Source organism: Grammomys surdaster, unplaced genomic scaffold (genome assembly GCF_004785775.1).
Source record: "Grammomys surdaster isolate TR1022 unplaced genomic scaffold, NIH_TR_1.0 61, whole genome shotgun sequence".
In the NCBI taxonomy this organism is placed as follows: Eukaryota; Metazoa; Chordata; class Mammalia; order Rodentia; family Muridae; genus Grammomys; species Grammomys surdaster.
In genome coordinates, this window is record NW_021604563.1 from 12,133,913 (window position 1) to 12,149,103 (window position 15,191).

At 35.0% G+C, this 15,191-nt stretch overlaps 1 protein-coding gene across 1 annotated transcript; it reads right to left on the reverse strand.

Annotated features, from left to right (window-relative positions):
* Nucleotides 1–14,211: 14,211 nt before the first annotated feature.
* Tgif2lx (TGFB induced factor homeobox 2 like X-linked) lies at nt 14,212–14,904 on the reverse strand. Its single transcript, XM_028774877.1, is given in 1 exon segment — nt 14,212–14,904. A coding segment is annotated over 1 exon segment (693 nt).
* Between the last annotated feature and the right edge of the window lie 287 nt (nt 14,905–15,191).

The window sequence follows — 15,191 nt, forward strand, 5'->3', positions numbered from 1 at the left end:
TTGTTTTTTGTTTTTTTTTCATGTGAAGTTGATATTCTTTTCATTCACGTCTTTTACTTGCTTGGTTATAGTTAGCCTATCTGTTTTTGTGACCTAGAGGTTATTTTTATTAGTCATTATTACAAAACAAGCCAATTTTAGAAATATTTTGTTAATAATAAATATGCTTATATTTTTATGTTAATTTTTTCTCTGAGGTATTGTAGAATCTTGAGCTAATGTACTTAATGAAGTGAAATCTTTTCATTGAGTCTTGTTCTGAAGATTCACGTGATGTATTGCTGAAGCAGACTCATGGGATGTTTTGCTGAGACAAGACCCCTGAGAGGACAACTAATGTTTGATGAAAATATAAAAAAAGGATTCAATGGGGTGCTTACATAGCTAGCTGTATTACACTCGGTCTCACATCTTCAATAATCTTCACATTGTTGAGAAAGGCACAGTAAAGAATTCCTGGCCTTGGGGCTGGTCATTGGGGCTCCCACTGACTCCTGCCTATTCACTGGAGGTGTGGAGATTTCTGTTGAATCATGCAACTGCTGAAACTTTTGAACAGGACTATGGGTATCCTGACGTTACTGAACTGGACTGCTTGTATCCTGACAATGGAGATTGGAATACCCCAAAGAATTCTTTCTAAACATGTCTGCATATCCTTGTTCTATTTACCATCTTTTCTCTTCTACCTTCAGATGGTGAGCTAGAAGGTGGGTAAAAGCCTTTGAGAATACTTACTACAGAAAGTTTTGAAAAATCTAAGCCTATCCAACATGGCTTAGGCGTAATGGATTACTCTGCTTTGAATATGGTAGAATAAAAGACAGATTATGAGTGGTTAGTCATGTTTTTAAGGGGGTTGGCAAAATAGCACCTGTGGCCCCTGGATGATTTCCTATGTTGTTCTTGGAGGGGATTTATTGCTTTTGTTTCTAGATCTTCATGGATACTATTTTGAAAAAGACTGGGGGAAAACTGATAATTTTCTTATGTTAGAGAAGATTGCAGAGTTGGCTAAGAACTAGAGAGTTTTCAAATAGATGTAGAAGTGCTTGGGAACCAAAAAGAGCTAGTGGGAGGAGAAAAACCTTTTTCAGGCTTGATGACCAAGACCAGGAATTTACTGCAAGATCTGAGAAGGAAGCAAAATAGGCTGAAGTATATAGTACCTCCTTACCCTTCTCCACACACTTTCACTACCAAGTGGCCAGAAAAATTCTTTGAAACTAGGGGCCAAGAAGAGCAGAAGACAGTACAGATACAACTGGTTAGTATTCAGCTAAATATACCACCAGAGGATTTACTTGGGACTACATCAGCACTTTCAGCCTTCCCAGTATTTGTGAAGCATGTACCTGCTAATGTTAGCAGTCCTGCCTATTATGAGCTGACCTGGCATCCGATAGAATGGAAGTAATGAAGGAGCTGAAGGAGTTTGTAACCCCATTGGAAGAACAACAATATTAATCAACCAGACCCCCCAGAGCTCTGAAGGACTAAACCACCAACCAAAGAATACACATTCAGGGATGCAACGCATGGCTCTAGCTGCATATGTAGCAGAGGATGGCCATATCCGGCATCATTGAGAAGGTAGGACCTTGGTTCTGTGAAGGCTCAATGCTGCAACATAGGGAAATGCTAGGGTGGTGAGGCAGGAATGGGTGGATGGGTGCAGGAGCACCCTTATAGAAGCAGGGCGTGTTGGGATGGGATAGGTGGTTTGTTTAGGGGAAACCTTGAAGAGGATAAAATTTTAAATGTAAATAAATAAAATAACCAATACAAAAGAAATGTAAGATATAAAGCATTTTTAAAGAACCTATAGTATTGTATGGCTTGTACTCTCAATTTCTTAAAGAATAATTAAATAGTTGGGCTACACAGAATAGGGTTATTCCCCAAGATTGGAAGAGATTGGTGTCAGCTGTTCTAGAAGATGGACCATAATTACAATGGGTACTATAGTAGAAGGACAAAGCCACAAAAATAGAACACTGAAATATAGTAAAGGGAAAAAAAGTTATTAAAGACTAACTGCTTGGTGAAGGGCATTTTACTGATTTACAAGAATAAATCTGATCTGATGATGGCATAATTAAACAATTTGTGATTCAGTTTTAAGAGCCTGGGATATAATTAAGGAAATGGGGAAAATTTACTTCATTTACAAAGGTATTACAGGGACCTGCAAAAATATTGACCAATTTCATGGTGAGTAGGCTCAGCTGTAAGTAGACCATATCAGATTATGAAACTATAGAGTCATTGATAGAAATATTGCCCCTTGAAAATGTGAATAATGAATGTAATACAGCAGTCTATGAGAAGTCCCAAATAGATGAATGGATGACAAGTGGCATTGGTTTTCAGCAGCATTATGCTAATATCATAGGGCAATCCATAATTAGAAGTCTTAATGATTGATGGTTTAACTGTGGTGAAATTGGAAATTTCCAAAGAAATTTAAATGCTAGAAGATTCAGAGCTCAAAATAGCAGGAATATTGACTCTGGAGAATGGGATATTCTTGGAAGAAAACAAGCAGGTTTCAACTGTTATGAACCACAGTCCTTTTCCAGGTGTTGTAGCTGGAAAGGGCAAACATTGTTCATAGTATTGCTGGTCCAAGAGGGATATACAAGGTAACTTCTAATTTCTCAAGGATTTATTGTGCATCCTGTTTTAGTAGATGGAGCTAGCAAGGAAGAAGTGACAGTGTCATGTCATACATAAGAAAGGAGATTCAAACTGATGCAGAGGATAAAATCTCTCAATGGTTATTGTTTCCTTAAATCAAGAGCAAGTTCAGTTCCATAGCAACAAGAGGTCCTTTGAGGAGTACTGGAAAACTTGTGTTCTGGCAATCAATGGTTAATGATCAGAGAGTAAAATTAATGGTGCAAATGAATCATGTTGACATAGAAGGTTTGGTAGATACAAGAGGTGATGTTAATATATATTGCCACAAGTCTTGGAATTCAGATTGCCCATTTCAGAAGGCTTACACACAGTTTATAGGAGTTGGTAAAATATCAGAAATAAGACAAAGTGTTCAATGAATTCACTGTGTGGGACCAGAAGGGCAAACATGAAGTAAAAACCTTAAGTGACTGACATATCCATAAATTTATGATTAACAGATCTTTTGCAACAATGATGTGTACAAGTTAATATTAGTTCAACTCTAGGCACAGCATATGAGGAAATCAATTGTAATATGGCAGAGGCCCTTGGAGAATGATCGAGAAAAATCACAAGATGTGCCCATGATTCCAAAACAGGACATCATAGGGATTGGATTCCAAAATTTATAAAAGGGACCACTGCTGACATACCACCAGCTTTGCTCCTAAAATGGTTACCAAACAGACCTGTATGGCAAGAGCAGTGGCCCATAACAAAAGAAAAGTTGCAGGCACTTGAACAGCTTCTAAAGGAGCAGCTGGAGGCTCAACATATAGAAGAGTATACCAGCCCATGGAATTCCTGTGTTTCTTGTAGTAACTCTAAGGGTACCAAAAGAAATGATATATAGCATACTGGTGTTATCCATTTTTAGATTTTTTTTTAAAGTTATATACGCCATACCATTGACACATACTTAGAATTTCAACTGCTTTAAGCTCTGCTTTATGTTCTGAAAATGTTTATTGTGTTATTACACACTTACTGGAAAGAATGGCAATGATGAGGATACCTGAACAAACTACAACTGAAAATGTTCTCACATATGTATCCAAAAAAAACCCAAACAATTCTTTAAATATTACAATATAAAGCATGTTACTGGTATACTATACAATCTTACAGGAACAACAGTTATGGAAAGAGCCAATTGTACCTTTAAAAAGAGGCTTATTAAACAAAAAGAGAGAATAAGAAACCCCAGGGACAGATTAAATAATTCAGTGTTAACTCTAAGTTTTCTTAATGTTGATGAAAAAGGAACAACAGCAGCTGCGAGTCATTGGGTTACCAAAAAAACTGAACTAGGCCAACCAATATATTATAAGGATATATTGATATTAGAATGGAAACTTACAATAGTTTTAAGATTGAAACATGGCTATGTTTATGCATCTACATGGAATCAAAAAATATGGTTCCTACTAAAATTTATGAAGATTAGATCTGACCAGGGAAAATCTCTTCTTAGCTGAGATACGACTGTTTTGACAAAGCAAATAATACCAGGTGATTCACTCTCCCAGACTGTATCAGTTATTGATTTATTCAAAATATGCATGCAAGTCTACTTCAAATGGGCTAACCCAAATGATGAATAACACAGAGACTGGATAACACAGAGACTTGACAGACAACACATTGACTGGCTAAAAATAGACTGGGCAACAAATGTTACAGCTAGGTTTTGTGTGTGTGTGTGTGTGGTGGTGATGGTTCTAGTTGTTGCTGTTTTTGTTTGCAGATTAACCATTTTTTCACATGGGCCCAAAACAGGAATTCTTCTTTCCAACTTAGCATAGAGCAATTATAAAATGTCTGCTGTCCCAATCCCTTAAATTGGGATGGATAGTTTTGTTTTTTTGATATATTATGGTTGTTTAAATTATTACATATTGATAGAAATTTATGGTTGTTTTGTTTTATTTTGAATTGATAGAAAAATAAGTTTGTTTTATTTGAATTAGTATTTATTGATAGGAATTTAAGGTTGTTTTGTTTGGAATTTTGTACACTGACAGGAATTTAAGGTTGTTTTATTTTTATTGTATAGTAAGAGAAATTTAAGGTTTTTTGTTTGTTTGTTTGCTTGATACTGATAGGAATTTAAGGTTGTTTTATTTGATTTTTTGTTTTGTTTTGTTTTTAGAGACAAGGTTTCTCTGTATAGCCCGGGCTGTCCTGGAACTCACTTTGTAGACCAGGCTGACCTCCAACTCAGAAATCCGCCTGCCTCTGCCTCCCAATTGCTGGGATTAAAGGCGTGTGCCACCACTGCGCGGCTTGAATTATTATATCTTAAAAGACATTTAAGGCTGTTTTTTTGACTATATTGTATAAGCTATTTATTCAAAACATGATGTAAAGTTCTAGTTTATGGTTCTTTTAGTTATTTTTATTGTACATAGATTGTTAATGTTAGGGAAAAAGACAGTTTTTTTTTTAAATGGGAGAAATGAAGTGGAAAATTCTGATTGTGTCTTGTGATACAGACTCACATAATGTTTTGCTGAAGCAGACTTATGTGAAGTTTTACTGGGGCAAAACCGTTGATAAGATAGTGATGTTTGGAGAAAGTTTATGTTAGTTTCAATGGGCAGTGATGATAGTGACTACTTGCAGAGCTACCTGTGCAATGTTCAGTTGTTCTCGGATATTTACTGATCTTTACTTCATTGACAGGAGCACAGCAAAGAACTCCTATCATTGCAGCTAGTCCTGGTCCCTCCCAATCACTCATGCCCATTTGGTGGAGGCCTGGCATTTTCTGCTGGATTGTGCAAGTTCTGACACTTTGGAACTGGACTCTTGGTATCCTGCCACTACTGAACTGTACTGCTGGTATCCTGACAAACAAAGATTGGAATCTCCCCCAAACAATTACTTCTAAACAGGTCCATATGCCCCCGTATTATTTTATCACTTTTTCTCTCCTAACTTTGGACATTGGGCAAGAAGTGGGGAAGGAGGTCAAAGCATTTATTTGAGTACCCTTATTAAAGTAGGATTCGAAAACTCTAAGCTTATAATATAGTTAGGGATAGTACTGTGCAAAATATATTATCAGTTAGAAGGGTTCAGAAACTGTATTTTTTTAACTTAAATTGAAATTTACAAATATTTGTAAAATGATTTGGATTCATTTTAAGTTTGCCTTGCATATTCTCTTCCTTCTGACAAACATTTGCAACATTGGACTTTTCTGAAACATAATGAAAGTTATATTATCTTAGTTCTTTAGTCTTATTGAGACACCAAGGTATGAGGGTGGTGGTATGCTTCAGTAGTCTCATTATTTTTGAGCACTTACTGCTACTTCTATTTTGTGACTTAAGATATGGAGTAGGGCAATGTAATTATTATTCAGATATGTAGATATTTTCTATTTTTCCAGAAACAAATTCACAGAACTAGAGAGAGAAAGAGTGATGGGAGAAGAAAGAAGAGAAAGTGGATATATCTATCTATCTATCTATCTATCTATCTATCTATCTATCTATCTAACTATCTATCTATCTATCTATCTATCTATCTATCTATCTATCTATCTATATATAACCTGAGGATTTTAACAAAGGCAATACTTTTTCTGTTCTGAAACTCTATATGATTTGTTTATGATGATTAAGGTACATTTATAAAATCTGAGTCTGATGATTACAGCAGGATCTTATTCTAACTTTAATTGGTCATTTTACATAAATTGAATTTTCTAACTTTACCAGAAGCTTTATCGTGTAAGGCCACAAACTTTGGAATGATGTGATTTCTGTAGAAGAAGAATATGGGTATCACATAGACACAGATGATCAATAATGTAGCCCTTCACAGCAGTAGCTCTTTGGAACAACATATGGCAACAGAATTACCTTTGTACTACCCAACTGAGGGATATAATTTATCCAGTTTGAGGAATTGTTGTGACAGGCAATACATTCAATCCTGCACATGTTCTGCATTCCAATGCAGAGGGCACATACTCAGAAGAACAAATTCTAGCAATGTTTTGTTTCTAATAGACCAAAGACAAACTTTTCAGTTTATTAAATAAATAAATAAATAAATAAATACATAAATAAATAAATAAATAAGCAGTTTGGAATATCATCCTAATTGCTGTAAATGAATTGAAATAGCCTTACTTGTGAGGGACAGCTCATGAGTAGATCAAAGAGTCTTTTCTTTGTTAGCTAAAAGCACCAGGAGACTGTGACCTACTGTGATGTTAAGCATTGATTATCAACTAGAGACAAAATCTAGAATAACCTGATAAAGGAGTCTCAAAGATGGGATTTCTAGTTTGAGTTGTCCTCTCAGAATATGAGATATTATCTTAATTATACTAGATTTTGTTGGAGGAACTATCCATATGGGACATAACATTTCCTGGGTATTGGGTCCTAGACTAAATAAAAAGAACAAAGCTAGCAGAGTACATGCATGCTCATACTAATTCATTATTCTCTGTTTTTGCCTCTTGATGTAATGTTCCCAGCTGCTTCAAATTCCAGCAACCTTGACATACCAACAGTGATAGTAATTATGAGCCAAATAAACTCTTTTCCCATTAAACTATATTTATCAGGATATGTTGTTTAAAATAAAAAACAGGAAAGAAACTAGGAACTATTATCTATATCTTAAATTACACTTATTTTCTTAATTTCTCTTAATGTTCACTGACTCTCACTATCCCAGCACCTGGGATTAGCAGCAGGGTTTCCACAGTAGTGGTTTACTTAGTACTCATTTTCTCTGTTACACTTTAGGACTGTATAAGACTTGAGCTTTTAAAAGTTTTATGTATGCTGTAACTATGAATTCATATGTACAACTGCTATGTTGAAATTAGAAAATAATGTATCCTTGAAGTAATCCACCAGCGCTAATAATTTTTCTTTCATTACTCGGGGAACCATGAACCTTGAAGTGGGGACCCTAAAATATATTATTCTCTGTCTGTTGACAATTGTCTGTTCCTGTGTTAATCACTGTATACAATGAGAAGAAAGTTAAACCAAAATACATTTAAATAAAGAAGTTATATAATAGTTATTTCCAATTTGCATGTTTTTCTAAATATTAATTACTAGTCTTATCTAGACTTGGGGGCTATCCGGTCTTACCTTATAATTTATACAAATTTCAGAATTATGAGTTACATCCTTAATGGTTTTTATCATTGGATTTTAATTTTATTTTCTAATTGATCACACCTCAGTGTCTATGATATTTTATTTGTCTATACACTGTATTTTGATCATATTCTTTCCCTTCACCAAGAACTCCCAGAATTCTTCTTTCTTGTCTATGCATGTAACTTCTTCTTTGCTCTCTACCTCTGTCCTGAAAAAAAGCATAAATATATAAAACCAAAAAACGAAATCCAAAGCAAACATAGCAGGGCAGGCCTCATACCCAGGAATAGTTATCAAACATCATTATGTCAAAAAGTATACCCTTAAAAGACAATGCTGATGACAGTCTTCTAAGATTTCAGGTAGGTCTCATTTCAACAGTTTCTTGCCAGGACACCAAAACCTAAAATCAGCATTCTTCAGAAACTATGTGAGGCAATCTGCTTATCTAACAACCATAACAAAACAAACCAACAAACAAAAACCATATGCCCCAGTTCTGCCCCTAACAGTCAACCAACATACGCAATACTATATATATAATATATTATATACATACATTATATACTATATATTACATAGTATAATATACATATATATGAATACACACACACACACACACACACATATATATATATATATATATATATATATATATACACTTCCCAGACAGCTTGTGTCCCAGACAGCTTGTGTCAGTTCAAATCCCTTACTCTATTCTCTATTTTATAAAATTCCTGCCTCCTCATTAAGTTATTGCTCTCTGATACCAAGTCACAGCCAGACAGTGTGTTTCTAAATAAAATGCTTTTTTTTCTTGAAGAAATCTTGTTCACTGGTTTCACCAAACCTTTCTTATAAACACAAAATGGACTTTTTTGTTTTTGTTTTCTTATTGGTTGTTGTTTCCATTTGTTTACTTTTTTGTTGGGCTGTGATTTTTAAAGTCGTTTCTGATTAGATCTTAATATATTCTTTATCATGAGTTTCTAAACTCACACAGCAAAAATAGACAAATGCAGTTGTGTTCAAAGCTTTTTACTGGATTTGTCTCTGGTTTATATTCTATCTAGTGCAAAAAAATTAACATCTCCAACAATCTAAGAAATGGTGAAAAAATCTTATTACATTATTCCTTATTACCTATATTTTAAGAGGATGTATTTAAAAATGTGTTGAATATTTTTAATTATAAGCAAACATGATTTTTCAAGAATATTTTATTTATTTGAGATACAATAGCATGTCTAATTCCTTGATATATTATGAACATTTATAAATAAGATTGAGATATATTTGAAACAGGATAATATTAAGTATATAAAAGAAAACAAATGTATGTGAGTACTGGGGAGTGAGGACCCTCTTAAATATTTATTAGCCAAAGTATACACTGGAGCAGGCATTATAGAAAACAATGTGAAAATTCCTTCAATAACTTGAAACAGATTGAGTACATTATTTAGCTCTACTGTTCTTGGGAGTATATCCAAAATATTCTATTTTCTGTTACAGAGATGCATATGGACCTATGCAAATATCTATGCTAATCACAATAACTACAACACAGAAACAGCCTAAATGTTCACAATCTGATGAATATATATTGAAAATATATATACATACATGTATATATATATATATATAATAGACATTTATTCAAGTATAAAGAAATTATAAAAACTGCATTTAAATGGACAGAGTTGAAGAGTATACTATAAGAAGTAACATAGTCTCAGAAAGACAGTAACCTGTTCTAATTCATATGTAGATCTTATTATTAAATCCAAGCTTGTGGTCTATGTTCTATTCTAGAGTTTTCCAAACTACTTTCTCTCTGTTCTGCTTTCTTTCTCTCTGGTCTGCTTTCTCTGGAGATCTCCAGACAGCTCTCTCTATATATTCTGCTTAAGACAGTTCTCCAACAATTCTCCATTGATTTTCAAAATGTTCTCTTACTAGCTCATCTTTTGCAGATCATAAGCCCACCCTTTCATTTTACATATCAATCCAGTCATTTGCTCCAAGTTTCCTTTTATTTATACTATTAATCAGCATCTTAATTCTTAGCATCACTTAATTCTTAGGAGACAACAAACACATTTTTTTTTAACATTGCAAAAGAATTCAGAGATCTGCTTGCCACTGATAAGCACAGGCTATAAGCTAGTTGGGTGGGACCCTGTTCTGAAGGTACCATTTCTTTCACGTGGCATCAGCCTAACCTTGCTCTGTCCCAGTCCAATCCTGAACTAAGTTATCTGTCTGCCTTTGTAAGCATAAACAGGAAAATTTAATTGGGTGGGATCTCCTGCAATCACCAGTGACTAAATCTCTTTATCCTCTTCCTTAGTATCTTTCTGACAAGTTGGCACAAAACCCAGCTGCTTTTGTTCCTTTTGATTCCTGAAGTCCCTCATAATTCATTTTGCATTCTTGTATTTTGCATAGTTGAGAAATTCTATTTCATTAATCCATTTTTTAGAATTTCTTTCCACAGCTTTAAGGCCTGTCTAGAAGGTCCCAGCATTTCCCCTTTTGCTAAGACACTAGTCACAGCTTTGCCTCCTGGACTCATGCTGTCTCTATTATCATCGAGTCAGTAAATTTACCAGGGAGGGCATACACAAAATGCTAGAAAGTAAACACACTACTAAATGATTACTGAGGAAGAAATTAGTATTTTAAAAAAAAAATCTTAGAAATGAGTTGTAAGTAAGATACAACTCATAATCTATGGGATACAAAGAAAGAAAACCTAAAAGGCCCTCAAGTAAACAATCTAATCAATATTTAAGACATTAGAACAAAAGAACAAAGTAAATTTCAAAATAATGGATGGGAAGAAAGAGGCAAGTTCTAGGTAAAAAAAATTAATAAAATATAATTATAAATGCAATATAAGTAAGGTGGTGTGCTAGAAAACATTCATGAACCTCAAAAGACCAACCAGGAGCAGACTCCAATGTAATCACATAAGCGTCTTCATTTACAAGCTCAAACTTGAAACAGACTGCAGTCTCTGATGCTGTAGAACTGGTGGAGCAGTTCCCTAGTTCAATTTTAACAGAGATTTATAAAGGCAAGAAGGGAGTATCCAAATTGGTAAATATTTGATTGGGGGACCATTATGGCCTTTTGTATAATTGGATAGTCCAGGGAGCCAAACTAAAACTTAAATTTTGTTTTTTCTCTTGATTGGTAGTTGTTAGGGAGTGAACTGCTAGGGGTAGGTTTGTAACCTGGATGTTTAGATTTGTTGGGGGAGTGACCTGGAAACTGGTGCTAGAGCCTGGAAACTGGTGTTATGTACCAGCCTGTTATTTAACCCAAGTTTAACATTTGGTCAGGTTTTCTAAGATGGTGTCTGAACCAAAGATCTGGTCTCTTAAAGCAATCAATAAAGAAATATACTCCTTCTTTGAAAAGATATACAAGATTTACAGTGAGTTTAATGAAAAGAGAGAAAGAAGACACAAATTAACAGAATTAGAGATGAAAGGAGAAATGCTACAACAGGTACTAATGAAATCTGGAAAATACCGAGGATATATTGTAAAAGTTTTTTTCAGAGTCTTACTACAGAATAAACTCATCCTTTCTAGTTCTTTCTGGACTGGCTGGCTCAGCTCAGGTATTGTGGATTAAATTCCTCTCAAAACTTACTGATTATCTTCTCTCAGTTCCTCATTGAATTGCTCTGCTTGGTCTCAAACTAATTCTGGCAATTTTTTCTGATTCTCTTGCTTCAATTGCCTCTGATGACCTGGAATGAACTGTATGAACTCAAGAATGAACTCAATTTCACTACACTGTGCAAACTGTAGTGACTCTCAACTGATTGCACCTAACTCTACTCAACAGAACTGAATGAGCTGATTCTCTCTCTTTGCATAGTTCTTAAATAGATCTTCTGTTGAGTGTTTGGCATATCCTATTTCTTGACTCCCTTTGTCAAATCTTTCTCTGATTTATTACTTTGTCTTCCCCTCAATTAGACATCATTTTTGGGATTAAAAGTGTGTGGATTCCAGTCAGTAGATTAAAGGTGCACACTAAAAGTGTCTCTGTATTCTAGCCAATCACACACACCTAGAATGTCTATGGGTGTGATCAGACCAGCCATATTATTGGATTAAATTTTCTTTACAATATGTCATGAAAATATATTTTGCACTAAAGTAGAGAATATAACACAATATCAACACTTTCTAGGTACACAGACCTATCAAAATTAAACCAAGATGAAAATAGTTGAAATAGATCTAAAACAAGCAGAAAGAGTGAAGATGTAACTAAAAATTTTCCACCTAACAAATCTCATGTCCAGTAGAATTTCTTGCAGAATTCCACAACACCTTCAAGGAACTAACAACAGTTTACTTATTTACTCCACACATTTGAAAACAGGGAGTGCATCTAAACCCTTTTCACAAAGCTACTATAATCCCATGGCTGGAAATATTGTGGGTTCTATGAATTAACTTATTAAATGTGTTTTGAGAAATGCTCATCTTGTCAAAACTGCCTAATAAATACTCATGTTTAGATCCGGAAATTATCAGTGTTATACCCAACCTTCATCAGAGACACTTTTTACTGCATCTGATAGCAGTTAATGGAGAAACCCATATATAACCAAAATGTAGAGGTGAATAAGCAAAGATATTTTATATGGTCTTACAGGGGATAACTATATCACGCTTCTGAGGCTCACTGAAAAACCAAGCTGAAAGAATGTAAGTAAATAGGATGAGGAGGTGTATGTCAAAAGGACATCTTCTGGACTTGAGTTTGTTGTTATACTCATAGACTCACTGAAGTTGTGATTTCTGCACAAGGTCTACCAAGTAACATTTAATCATAGATGAGGTCAGTTCTTATAAGTCACCATATATCTCTAAGGTGACTATTGGCAGCTAACAATTGGGTCTGGGAAGCAATTCTGCTCACTAGATCACATAAAAAATGAATAGGGGTACATACATACTGGAAATATGGTTTAGAGCAGGAAACAAGGGAAATGATAGGGAAATAGGGATAAAAATGACTAAATTTCATTATATGACTTATAGAACTGTCAAAAACAAAATTCAAAAAGAAATTTGAATTGCTGTACTCTATTTCTGGAATGGCAGTTTGAGAATTGTTGACCTCTTCCCTTATTACTAATGTGCAAGCAGAAATTATTCACATTAACACTGTTTCCAAAAAATGATTTAAGAAGGTAAAATATATTGTATTGAAAGTTCTTACTAATGAGAAATGAATTAAAACAACCAAAACACACTGTGTTTTGCTCTTGCAGGAGCAGAAATGGAGGTCATATTGGCCAGATTTTAGCTTTATAACATTAGACACCCTAAATTACAGCTTTCAGAATTAGTATATTTTGTTACTATTGGATATCTGTCTGAGCTCCATACAACAGAAGATGCTGCATTCACATATCCACAGTAACATTTTCATATGGAGAATTTAAATTCTCACCAAACCCTAACAATTCACGCATTTTGAAATGAGAGATAAATATTAAATAAGTAAAACAAACAAAATATAAATTACTTGAGTGTAATTTCTGGTTTACTAAAATAATCTAGATTGATTCCTTTTTCCCCCATAAAGTATCTATAGTTGGTTTTGGGAGAATTTATTGTTACACATTTCCTGTGATGCGGATAATTAAAACGAACAAAACACATTCTCCAAACTCAGTGAACACACTAAGAATTGGCAGTAGTAAATTGCTAAATTGAAGTTGTCCATGAAATTACCATGCCAAATGTTCACTAGTATTCACCTAAAGAGATTACTCTTATCCTCCTCAAAATTATGAAATCATTTTACTTTGGCTTTCCTACTTATATTCCTGCAGAGATGAACTCTAACAGAAAATAAACTGTACATAGGGAAACACAGAGTTGAAAGCATTTAAAAACTCACACATTAAAATCTGGCCAGCAGTGTCATAAGCACCTGGTTTTAAGCTTTCCTTTCTAGTATCTGTACTACTAATATAGTTACACAAAGAGAGGGAAAGGAGGATAACTTGATGTCCAGGACTATCTGGGGTGTAGAAATTGAGAATAACCTTGAACATCCTTCCATGAATCTTGCATGATGTTTAAAATTAGATATATAGGTCTTAAAGCCCAGGGGAGGAGAATAAAGTTAGAAATTTGTCAAAAACTGAATCATGGATATTGACTTTCAGCAGAAAACATTGACATATTTAGCAAAATTGAGATGTGATAATGGAAAAGCTTTTAAAAAAGGGCAATAATATGAAACAGAAGATGGCATTACAAGATGATATTACAAGACAACATTACAAGCTAAATAGGGTTGAGCATAAATGAACCCCCCCCATAGTTCAAAGGACTGGCTATGTGTACTGCTGCTGGGGAGATTATGGATTAGGATTTTCCTTCTTTTGCTCCTCCATTTCTGCTGCCTTCTGTACAGCAGCATCAACCAACATGTAGAAGCTGCTAAAATCAGGCGTTCCCGTTTCCTCTGGCCATGTAAGTTCAGGAGAAGACAAAGGCTCACTGATTAAAATTCTGTCTTCTTTCTCTGTTTTTTCTTCTGAGATAATCTCCTGGTTTGGAGAAGACTCCAGATATGGCAGTTTCTCTTGATATTCCTGGCATACTGGCAGGGGCAGATCCTGAATTTTCTCTTTTGGGTTAAGCTGCACCTTGACCTCTTTGGATGGATTGGAGTGTTGCTTCTGGGCTGCATTGGCAACCTGGTCTGTGTGGCTAAGGTTGTCTGAATTTTGAAGAATTTCCGGGAGAAGGCGTCTGCGGGCATTTGCAAACCATTTGGATATCTGCAGGTACGATAAATTTGTCTTCTTGGACAGCATTCGTTTGTCTGCATCAGTAGGGTAGGCATTAGGCTGATGCTTATAGAGCCAGTCACGGAGGATCTGCACAGACTCGGATGGCAGCAAGTATCCTTTCCGAAGCTTCTGGCTGTCACGAAACTCCTTCTTACAGGTTCTCTCAAGTCTTAACCTTATCGGGGTTCTTTTTTTCTTAGTGTCCTTGGTTTCCTCCGGATTATCTTCCATGTTCTGGAAGACTGCCTTCAGTGGCTTAGAAACCAGGGATGATTGAAGTAGGAATAAGGTTGCCCCGGGAAAGCCAAGGAAGACCTTCACTGATTTCTGAACTGGATTCACATCTGTTGCCAGGCTGATTGTTATGGCTATGTGATGTCACAAAGTATCCCTGCTAGACCTGGGCTACCTTCCCACCCTCACATCCCTACACATTTTGGCTTTACATGGCCTGTTTTACTTTACAATTTCATTTTCTTTTTAACCATAGCTTCAATATATTTATGTATGTGTTCTTA